The following is a 12,030-nucleotide window of genomic DNA, read 5'->3' on the forward strand; positions in this document are numbered from 1 at the left end:
TGTTAGTAGTGAAAGGGTCCTAATTCTGAAGGTGGGAGCCTTAGCAGAGTCATTGCATGGCATTACAAGGAATATTTGGCATGACTCTTGCTCTGAGAAGAGATTGAGAGGAAAATACATGGTCGTGGATGAACTAAAGCCCAAAATCACCTTGTGCAACTGTTGGTTCCAAGGTGCTTAAGAAGAGAATATAACTGTCTCAGGAGCTCACTGTATCAAGGAGAGCATTAAGTATCTTCAGAGGGTGAATGAGGCCTTTGAGTGCCAAAGAAAAATATTTAGAAACCAGAAGAATACAATAAAATGTTTAGAAACCAGACTGGTTTCTAAATAAGCTTATTTTTTCTCCAGTGATTGTACAGGACCCTTGGGTTAACTGTGCGTCTGATGTGGGCATGATAGACTAATCTGGTCCTGGATTCTTTTGGAAGGCAACTCTCTCCTTTATGATAAGTTTCATTTTTTGAAAAATACATTTCACTTTTCTATGTGGAGATCTATGCAGAAAGAGCTTACAGAAAGATATTACTCTGTTATTATAGTGACTTTTTTGGCATTTCTTATACAGGAATTCCTCCTCATATCGATACACATTCTGCTTTTGAAGATGAAATAATTTCTCTCAGTTTAGGAGCTCAGGTAAACTTAATGTTTGTTTCTAAATATTTTGGTGATGCTTTACTGTGAGCTTTCATTTTTATATTGTTTAATAAGTTTTCATTTGGTTTTCCTTGGTGTCCTTCACACTCATCTGAGTTCAGTACCAGGCGTGTAAGGTAATGTGGTATGCTAAGTAAATAAGCAACTGCAATGAAATGTTGTTGTCAGTGAAGATTTGCCAGTGATACCAGTGATGCTGGAATAGTCTTGTTTGTTAAATCGTAGCTTCCAATTCTTCATTAACTTCCTTTCATTTTGTATTCATCGTAGAACATCACTCCTGTTTATATTTCTAATTCCATTTTCTCCTGTGTCATCCCTTGTTCCCTCTGGTCTGCCTAAGCCTGCCACTGTATTTGTGCTCAGTACAGTGGGCTAATGTAGATGTATTGCATATAGAGAGTCCAGTCAAAGTCTGAAGCCTACGTGAGCTTCCAACCTGTGCAGTCAGAGCGGGAAGGAAAGTGGAAGAACAGCAGAGTGAACTGGCATAAACTCATGCAACTGGTCAAGAGTAGGACTAAGAATTAGAGTTCATGTCCTCTACCTCCTACTCCTCTAATTAGTCTCCTCTTTTTTGTTTAAATTCACATACTGCATCTGTGTCCATCCCTGCTTTACAGATTTAGCATTACTTTCTCTGTGTTAAGCACTACTGCAGCGAGTCTTTGCTACTTGGCCTTCCCATCTTCCTACTTTTTTCTTGAAAACGTTCATATTCTGCACTTTCACATAACAGTGAAAGTAAGCAAGGTAGCTGTCTTGTGCTTTTGCAGCAGGGATGCTGTATTGCTGCATATTTGCATGATGCTAAATAACTAGAAGCCTAAGAAAGCTAACAACAGAAGGTTATAGCGGTGGATAATAGAAGCTTGACTTTTAAAGCGTTGAATTTTTTCATCCACAAGCTGTGAACTCCATATGAGAATGATTTATTCTGCTACTTGTTTGTTCTGGCACTGGTGTGCAGAGGACACAGGTGTGTGTGCATTTGGAGTTGTACCGGTATCCTGATAGTCAGGACTCTCTTGTTATAAAACAGCAGCTTTGCTTGTTGGTCTGGGTTTGTCTTGCTGCTCTAGGTAGAGAGAAGAGCATAGCTGGGTATTCCAACTGCTGGACTTTGAATTGTATATACTTCCTCTTTCCTTTTTGCAGGTTGTTTAGTCCATGTGGAACTCCCGGGACTGGGGGTGAGTCTAAGTAGGAATAATAGCTATCCCATTCACATATGCAGCAGTGGCACCTCTATATTGTTCTTAATTGCTTGAAAGGGTGGTGCCAGTGTTAACATGCATTCCCCTGAGTCAGATCATGTTCATCTAACCCACAGCAGCATTTCCAAAGGGATCTGCAAAGAGTAAGTGTGTGTGGGATTAGCTGCGTTTTAGAATTGCGCCGTCTGGGGGTGGCTACCCCATGCCCCTTCAGTGCTTAACCTTGTTTCTAGTTAGTGTTTTCTTCTCATTTGACTGCGGTGATATCTTTAACTGTGTCAACAGCTCTGTATTAGTGCATGTGAGAACTTCCTTGTCTTTCTTGCAACTTCATGGGACTCTAGGAGAGAGGCTCTAATTGATTTTGGGTTCAGTTTGTCCTTCAGAAGTTTAGTTCTCTAATACGTGCTGAGCATTCAAAGCAACATAGCAGCAGTAGGTGAGTCCAACTTATAGCTATTTCTAAGTTGACCTTGTAAATTAAAAAAACAAAGTTATGTTAGTTTTTTTTATAAAAAACTGTATTAGAGCTGCTGTAATTTCACCTCCCTTTCTACGTAGCTTTCAGGCCCCAGGCTGCTTACGCTTTCCGTTTCAACTGAAAGGCCGACTCTGGCACAGAGCCTCTGTTACTTCATCAGTGAGGTACTATAGGCGGTGCTTTTCTAGATGATTGTATTATAGCACACCTTTGTGATGGTCTGAAACAGATGGCAGAGTGATTTTAGTCACCTGAGAAATACAAACCTTTCCAGGAGGTAGACTGCCTGGAGCATTATGATGCTTTTAAAATTTGGGAAGTGTATGTTTCAGTCATGAAAGCAGTCAGACTTGGGCCATTTCTGGATGTTTCAGACACAGGCATTGGACACAGTCTGTTTGGTAGCCCCCAGGTTTCAGTGCCTTTTCCTAATGGACCATTAATGCACTTTTCAGATGCAGACAGTCAAAACACACATGTAGTAAAAGAAGCCAGTAGCCCATAAAATGCTGCATTATTTAATGGCTTTTTTTCTGACGCCTCTACAACTTTTAATGATTTCTTTAATGTGTTTTTGTGCGCTTAGATCTTCATCTGCTTTTAAAATGTAAATGTCTGCTGCAGTAATGTGCAAGTTAGCAATTTTATTCCCATCGCAGTTTTCTATATACAAAATTTACACACTGATAATATATTGTTGCAGTTAAAAACATAAACAACATCATATTTCTTGTCTTTTCTTATTCTCCTCAACAGATGCACACATTTAAATAAAAAGTGCCATAAAGAAAGCAAGTGGTAGCCCAACTGGTTCTATGTCCTATTTGTGAGGCTGGCTAACTAGATACTTCAGAGGAAGACAAGATAGCAGAATGCCTCATGTGTTATTATATTAGGTCATGGAAAGATCTTTCTGTCTTTCCTTCAGCTGTTTTGTGGCTGTATGTATTGTATCATGACTAATTTCAAGTTGTCCTGTCATAGATTGTTGTATGTGCCCTGTCGCTGAAGAACCTGAACATTTCCGTTGTTGGTATATTTGTCTTTACAGGACCTCTTGAGTTAGGCAGGTACTAGTAACTCAGGTAAATGTCTTGGCTTACAAACAGGAAGTCTGTAGCAGACCCTGGGACGAAACACAAGTGCTTTACATCCTAGCTTAGTGCCTCAGCCATCAACATAGGTTCTCAAACCTGTTACATCTTCAGTGATATCTCCAAAACCCACTGTCGAGAATCAGTCCTTTCCTCAGTGCAGAATGAGTTTATCCAGTAAGAAAGCACTTTGTACTGTTACATCAGAGTGATCACTGTAAGTCTAATTTGATTTGGCAAATTCGTTTTATGTTGCAGAGGGACTAGCTGTTAGCACATAGATTTTATAACTTAAATATGAACAAACAATCCAGAGAAGAAAATAAGGGCATTATTTGTCACAACACTGCTTTTGTTTTGCATTAGATAGCCTACAGCAATCCGAGTTGTTATGCTTATAGGAAATGAGACAGAAACACAGGTCTGAGATTCTCTTCCCTAACTCAGTCACATGAAACAAGTTTGTCTGTCAAGAGGCACAGTGGAATAAAATGGTCAATTGTGTTCCAGTTGGTGCAATATGGAGTGTTTTAGGGGGGTTGCTGGACCAATTAAACTTGATATAGGAGAAAGTCTCACTATTACTTTGGACTTCTGCCTAGCTTAATAAAACCATGAAACAGTTTGAGGGCAAAACAATGAGACATGTGATGTTTCTCATGCTGTAATACTCCAGGAAAGGTGAGACTGGCAGGACAGGCTGCTCGCTTGTCAGATTTTGACCTATTTCTTTGGCATCTTCTCAGTAACTGCAGAATAAAGCAAGACTTCCAAAATGTCCCACTGAATTTCTAATGGCATTGTATAAATCACCACATTTGTCCTTATTTATAGGAGCTGGTAAACTAAAAATCTTAAGGAGACTGTCAGCTTAAATTCTGTAATGTTTAATATAACTCAGAAGTTGAGATAGTAGGACGAGAAAGGCAATGGGTTAAAATTGGCTCTCAGAGTTTTATTAAGTTTAATGGCAAACCGTATGTCCCCATTCCCATGAATTTGAACAGAGTGCTACAAAAGAGGGAGCAGTTCTTTCTGTTAAGTTCTTTCTGTATTGATTTGACTAAGGTGTTATTTTCAGTGCCTCCATTTGGTGTCTCTAGAGATACATAATTTTACAATATTTCATTTGAGTAACCTGGCAAAGTTGGTTTGGAGTATCTCAGAAAAATCCTTGTTGAAGCCTGTGTCAAGTTTCCTTTTGCAGGTTTGCAGCAAGAGCTTGATCGATATTGAGATTTCTGTTCTTCTGCTTTTCCTAATTTGCCATTTAACATGCTGTCACATAAGCCTTGATTTGTTAAATTTTAGAAATACAGAGGTAACATTTCTATGGTGTTCTGAGTTGTGTGTGAGTATGCAACCCAGAGAAGAATTTTCCTTTGCTGGCTGCAATTTTTTTTACCCCCAATAGTCAGTGATACACTGCAGTCCCTCCTCCTCTCAGTTCTGCCTCAGCCTGTTGAAGATTACCGTTGGACACCCACTGCTATCCCCCTGCCAGAGACTGAACCATGATCATTGTTTTCCCAAAAGGTTTGTGTTGTGTTGAGTTGGCACCTTGCGCTATTTACGGTGTTCTGTCCTGTTTTCCTAATATCCGGCCCTGATGTGTTTCAGGCTTGTCGTTCTCTTCTCCTTGGCCTCTACTATTCCACCTCGAGTGCCTTACTCTGCTTCTTATCCCTGTGCCTTGTCCTGGCAGAAAGCTAGTGTATAAACATTGAGAACTGCTGCTGTGGTGCCTTGGTTAGGCCCCTGACATAACTTCTCTGAAAGGGAAGCTTCAGGGTTTTGAGCCAGATTCATGGCTCAAGGTTAAGCAGGAAGGCTGAGAACATGGGGTAATCCCTGACCTCTGCCTGTCTTCTGTTCATCTGAATGCATATTCAGGATGTCCTAGCCTCCAGATATTAAGAGCCTTGACCTAAAAAGAAAAGCAGTGGCTTTTAAACCTTGGAAGCAGAGCAATATTGCAAAGAAATACCCCAGAAATACCCCTTTTGAAATATGTATGAGCAATGGTAGTCCTAGAACTGATGGAAGGAGGTACCCTGCTATTATCCTTCTTTCAGACTGATAATTTATTCCTGCAGTTTTGTTTCTTATTGTTAATCTATTTCTAATCTATGTTGGTTGAGGAGTAATAAGAATACAGAGACAGATAAGAAATCTGTAGGGGCTGTAGCAGTAGCTGTTTCTGTGGTAGTTGCTTGGGAAAGTTTTTGTCAGAAGCCTTTAGAAAGTCTAGATTGTATCCAGCCATTGACAGTTACTTTGCATCTGTTTTGAGTTTTTGATTGAGTTCTAACAAGGTAGACAGGCACTGGGTATTGTTGTGTTAAATGTGGGGTCCCAATCATGTTTTGCTTATCTTGGTAGGTTGCTAATTCAGTATAGTTTGCTGCTTACGTTTGCATCCCCTTTATTTTTCTTTTAAGGGAAGTCATAAAGCATCTTAGCTATTTGAGAAATAATTCTGGTAGCGTCTGTAAGAATTTGAATAAGCTTTTTCCTCTTTCCATACTACATAGCATAATTGTAGTACGTGAAATTGTAGAATAAAAGTGATCATTGTTTAAAAAGGTATTGGATTGAGAAGAACAAAAATGATCGCTGGCAAAAATGGCAGACATTAAAATTAATCACTGCAGTCTAATGCTGAGTTCAGAAGTTTGTTCAAGTGACTGTAGTGGGGTCCCTTAAGCTTGATAGCATTTTTTTTCGATCCATAGACATATTTCTTGAGCTGTGCCTATCATACAGCCATGGGTTCTATCAGTTCCTGAAGAGGTACTTCAGTGGCTTCTGTATCATTTAGGGGGAAGCCCCAAGCGACTGTATTTATATCTATATACCAGATTCATCTGATTTTTTCCATTTAAGGTGGTAGCTCATTTTTGGAAACTAGTGGAAAGTTTCTGCATGTGAAAGGTGTTTTGAGCACCATGAGCTAAATATGTTAGGCTTTCCAGCTGTGCTGTTATTGTGAGGCATGCTGTAAATGAATGGGTGAATGAATTTGCTGAATGCTCTGTTATGTGTATATGCTGGACTCTTGCAAGGATAGGCAAGCCATTTGATGAAACTATGCCCTTATCATGTTTACTCTGTACAAATATGTCTTATGTGTCTCTGTCAGTGTCATCACCAGACTGCACTGTGATTGAGGTTGGATCAGATACAAGACCTGTCAAAATCAAGGGAGAGCTTCCTGTTGATGTGAATGAACGTGGAATTGTGCCCTCTAAGATAGGCAACAAAGCATGTATCCCTTTGTGATTATATTTATAATAGTCTTACTGTCTTTTCAGGCAAAAATGGATATTCAGTAACATACTGTTCTGAATTTTTATCTTTCTGCCCTGGATGTCTTTTTTGTGCTTTCATAAAGGATTCTGCTCCTAGACGTGGACATGTCCTGCTGATGTTTCCACCTGATCAGTTATTTTAATTTCTGCAAGGCTCTTGAAAGCCTTGCTTTCCTCTTTCACGTAAATTGTTCAGAGAGGCCCGTGTGCTGCAATGCCTGTCGCCAACTTGCACTCTCCCCTAGCCTTGGCTGTTTCTAGGCTAACTCCTTTTTTAGCCAAAGGTAGCGGTAGACACCCACTGGAAGGCTTATGCAGGCAAGCATTTGTTTCTCAGGTGCTTTAAGAATCTGCTGACTGTTCTTGACTCGCACTCAAACAGAACTGACCCAAAAGCGCTGATCCTTGCGTCGTTTCTCTAGGAACTCTGTGACACTAATTTGCTGTAAAGTAAGACAGAAACATAGAGGTCTTACCTTCCTCACTCCCTCCTCAGTTCTGTGGGAGGAACAAAACCAAAGCTAAGCTAAGAGAGAAGCTGTGTTTTAAAGTTTTGTCATTTTAAAAAACCTCTTCCCCCCCCCCCCCCGCCCCTTCCGTCTTGGTGAGACATTCCAATTTCCAGCTGCCTCTTTGTATGAGTTGTTGCTGCTGGGATTCTCAGAGGTCTGGCATTCAGTACCGGTGGGCGCATATTGGGCAAACAGCTCTGGGAAGCTTGTCTCCTTGCTCTCCCTTTGGTAGGGTGTGTACTAGCCTTCCTTTCTCTCCATAGAAGAAGGAATCTTCTCATCTCTCTTGCCTTTCCATGAAGCTTTTCCCAGTGTGCCAGGCCTGCTAACTCTTAAATTGGTGAGAATCCTACTTCTGCCCTGGGGAAGGGCAGCCTACACTTTGACTGCTCTAGGATCAGGCCGCGGCATATGCTGCGACTTGTTGAGTCGTGATTCCTCTCCTGTTTCTAGCTCGGCTAGAGCAGAAAGTAGGCTTGGTCCGGTCAGTGGAGTGATTTTATGTTTCTTCTATGCACGTTGCCCGTTATTTTGGCTGCTAAGAGTTCCCCTCTCCTCCTGGTTCCTACCACCTTGCTTTCTTTGCAGCCAATAGGAAAGAATTTTTCTACCATTCTCTTTTTCTCTTTGAATGGCTGGTGTTGAGACAGGGATGAGGGAAGGATGATGGTGTTGGCCTTACCTCCTCTGGACAGCAGCATCAGCAGTGAATGCAAGGGAAATGTGGAAAGAGAGACAAAAGAAGTTGGAATTAGGAGGAAATAAGTTGGAAACCAAATCCATTCATTATCACATGGAAAAAATACCCAGAGACGTTACAAAAATGTCATATAGTTCCAGTTAGTTTTTTCACAATCACACCAAAATCCTACTGCGAGTAAAACATTTTCTAGAATGTTTAAACTCTGCAACAGGTCTCCTGGTTTTCTGACTGCAATCCCATCTGCTGAATAAAGAAGGAAAACTTCTGCATAATTCATTTATCAGCTTGATTCTGTTTTAAAGTACCTGTTGTTTCCGAGTTATTTGCTGTTTCTGTAGCATTCTGCTCTAACCTTTCTTATTTTGTATGCTGAAGCAGCATCATTTCATTTCCAGTTCTCAGACGTCTAGCTGTTTTGGCTTTACTTTGAAGCACAGATACGTAGATTGAATTTTGTAGTGGAATCAAATGTACTTCCTGAAAAGTCTTGCTATTCCATAGCTTTTTGAGAGACTTCTAGTTGGTTTTCATGTAGTGGAAAGTATGAAGATAGATTAAAAATCTTGCAAAGAAATATTAGAGTATGGTGCAATATACTGTTCTCTTTAAGCTAAGACTTTTTTTTTTTTTCTTTTCTTCCACTTCATTCCCCCCTGTACTCGTCACTGATACATAAGCTACTTTTCAGTAGGATAGGGGGGGATAGATTAACTATTTAAATATGAAGTTACTGTTAATTCCTGTGAAAGATGTAATCATCCTAACAGAACAAAACTAATACAGTATTTCAGTTTACCTTTAATATTTCTACAGCTCAATTTATGTTCAAGTCAGGTTTTAGAATGTCGTTCTTGGAATACAGTTATGCTGTATTTTAACTTTAGAAGTCTCCATATTGTTGTTTGCATATAATTTCTTTTTTTTTTGTTAAAGAAATGTTAACTAATGGGAGAGATTTATCAGTGGAAGTCACTTCTATTTTGTGTATTATTTTTAGAAGATTCGTAGTTGGTACATGAAATAGAATCCTGGAGTCTGCCACAAATTAACAGCAAACAGGCTGAGCTCTAGGGCATTAAAAAGTCATTATCCATAGTTGTTGCATTTCAGCAGTACTTTAGTCCTGGAATTCAATAAAGAAACCTAATTTCATTAGCCAGTGACATCATTCTCTATTGTTATAGGAGCCTATTTTAAGACTTTGGCAAATTTCATATAAAAATTCGCACATATACAGTGAGCTGTGGTATAATCAAAACACAAGCCAATCACAATTAGTCTGTAAGCAAAGAAACACGCTTAACTTGTTAAGCTCTTGCTGTGACATATTGCCTCAGCCTTGAACTGGACTTTGATAATACCAACAAAAGTATAGCAGCTGGAATTTGAAGTCTGTCTGCCTTTATATCATCTTTTCAAATCTGAGCATCTAGTGTACTGCAATATTCTGTTTCTGTTTTTCCTGTCCGCAACGTGTAGTGTTTTAGGAGTTGTTTCTCCACAGAGCTTTTATTTCAGGAGATTTTACTTCTGGAAATTTTCAGTGAGGAGCTAGCAATGTAGAGCAGTTGAGGACTGACCTCTTACCTGCGATTCTGAATAGAAAACATACCCATGTGCCAGTCAAATATGTGAGGTGCTGTTTAAAGTGCACTGGAGCTCTCGGACCTGTGATCCTGATCTATGTGACAGGAAGAGATTCTGAGTCAAGGTAGAGAGGGGTGTGCTCTAGACAGAGGGGAGAGTGGATGAATCCAAAGCAGCCTCCGGGTGTGCAGGGCAGGGCAGAGCCAGATGAAGCTCTAGTTCTCTGTTCTCGGTTGCTTGGGAGGTGTTCTTGTTCCTCCTCCTCCTCTGCTGCTGTTGGCATCGCTCTGCAGTATCCTTCTCATCCTTTAGTGTCCCGCTCTTGTCATCCTGCTGCAATGAGCAGCACACTCTACTGCTTTTAGCCCAAACCTGGATGTTTTAGATGCCTTTATCTTTCCTGCTCTAGATAACAGCTTTTCTGTTCATCCAGCCTTTCCCTGAACAGGTGCTGAATTAAGTTCTGTGGCACACCTTGATTGTGTGAGACTTGATGTCAGTTTAAGTTTTTATACATTGTTGCCTTTAGCAGCTGAAACAATTCCCCGTTTCTGTTGAAACATGCACAATGAGAAAACCGTTCTGTTGGTGTAGGTGAGATTTTGTTAATTCTAAGCGATCCCATCTCTGCGATGAAGGGCGATCTGTTCCTAGGGTGTTGTGCCAGCAGATCGTTGCCAGGTTGCTTTTGGGCTAGGTCTCCTTCGTCATCATGATGCAGTGTCTGCAACCAAATAGAGGATAGTTTTATTTGCCAATGAATGAGTTTGTGTGTGTAAGCGATCATAGGAAGTTCATGGCCAAATGCTGAGGCCCCAGCAGAGCCCTTTTGTATAACTTTCAGCTGCAGTATGTGAAGAAACTCATTGGGCTAATGAAGCAGATGGGGAGGTGTGAGGGAACAAAGACATGATATTGTTTGTGAGGAAAGTCAGCAGTGTTGGACTAGTGCCTACACAAACATCAACATGTGTGGTTTTTTTTTTTAATTTACTTTTTTAGATCTACTTTAAGATAATACATATATTTCAGGCGTCTGTGGTACCTTCCAAATGCGACACAGTAGCAATTGTGTGAACAGATAAAACAATTTTCCTGAAGTGATTTTAAAGAAGTCTTTCAACATCATGCTGTGTTTTGAATTACACTTTATGGCCCTGGGAGGCATTATTGACCAAGAAAGTGGCTTTCATTATTATATATATATATTTTTAGGAATATACAGTTTTACCTGCTAAGGAATGATTCTTCTTTAAGCATTTAAGCAATTTTTGTAAATTCAGGGCCAGATCTTGGTTCCTCAGTAGATTTTCCTTTGTACAGTGCAGATACAGGAGATTAAAGAACAGGCCATGTGGACATTTCTATAGCAGTGGGTTAGAAACTGCATGATTAGAAACTTTGCTGGCTCTTGAGAGGTATGATGCAAGAGTTAGGGAAGGCACAATTTGGATATCTTGAACTCTGGTAAGTCTCTGTTATTATAATGGTCTCTGGGACAGTCGTTTTAGAGTTATGAGAAGTGCTGGTTGACCAATGTTTGCACTGGGCTATTTATATATTGGGGACAGTAGTACTTGGGGGACATGATTTTTGTGGTGGTACTAGTACAGAAAGGGGTTTTAATTAAGGCAAAACTGATTTGTGGCACCTGTTGAATCCATATAACTGGGTACCATGTTTAATAATATGTTATTTAATAATATATCATTGTCAATGGTATTCAGTCAAGGGTTAAGACACTTACATTTTAGTGTCCACAAGTAAGTGTATACCTGTGTGCTGTATATCTGAGCTCCACTGTAGTCAATGGAAATTGAGTTAGTCCAACCTAGGGAACGATTCAGATCACAGTGAAGTAGATCTCTAGCGCCTGGTTGTCTGAACCATCCCACAGGTTCCAGTGACCTAATAGGAGTTTAACCATACGCCTGTAGATGCCTAAATATACCTGTGCTAATCTTGAACTAGGTCCCACCCTATGACTTACAATTAACCTGGATTCCTGTCCTACAGTGTTACAGGCAGAAGGCTGAGACCTCTGGAGATGGGATAGTAAGGTGAGATAGATGAACGTCTCTGAGGTTTGTGGAGAGTGAGGGAAGAAAGTTTCCCGCTAAACAGGATGATGAACATGCAGCATGTCTTACCCGTGCCATGAAATATCCTGAACCTGTAAGGACTTGGGCCATCATACAACAGCTAGTGGATTTGTGCCACACACACATGGTGAAAGAGTACCGTCCTGAACCTGAATATTTCAAGTCCTCTTTGCTGGAAAGGACTCCTTATTCACCATAGACATTTTCTATTCCAAATTTGGAAATGTTTGTTGACTTTGCTAATGTCTGGTTTGTCCTATAGGAATTGTTATTTGTATTATGTGGAGACCATATTCAGTGCCTTAGCTTCTGCTTTAGAAAGCTTGCAATCGAGAGTTATAATGACTGGTGAGAGGATGAAAA

At 40.2% G+C, this 12,030-nt stretch overlaps 1 protein-coding gene across 7 annotated transcripts in view; it reads left to right on the plus strand.

Annotated features, from left to right (window-relative positions):
* ALKBH8 (alkB homolog 8, tRNA methyltransferase) overlaps nucleotides 1–12,030 on the plus strand; it is a 54,631-nt gene that overhangs the window by 16,918 nt on the left and 25,683 nt on the right. For all 7 annotated transcript variants that reach the window (XM_068930336.1, XM_068930338.1, XM_068930340.1 and 4 more), the window contains one exon: nucleotides 569–639. In XM_068930336.1, the coding sequence (XP_068786437.1) occupies nucleotides 569–639 (71 nt within the window). The remainder of the gene's footprint in view (nucleotides 1–568; nucleotides 640–12,030) is intronic.

This window comes from Struthio camelus, chromosome 1 (genome assembly GCF_040807025.1).
Source record: "Struthio camelus isolate bStrCam1 chromosome 1, bStrCam1.hap1, whole genome shotgun sequence".
NCBI lineage: Eukaryota > Metazoa > Chordata > Aves > Struthioniformes > Struthionidae > Struthio > Struthio camelus.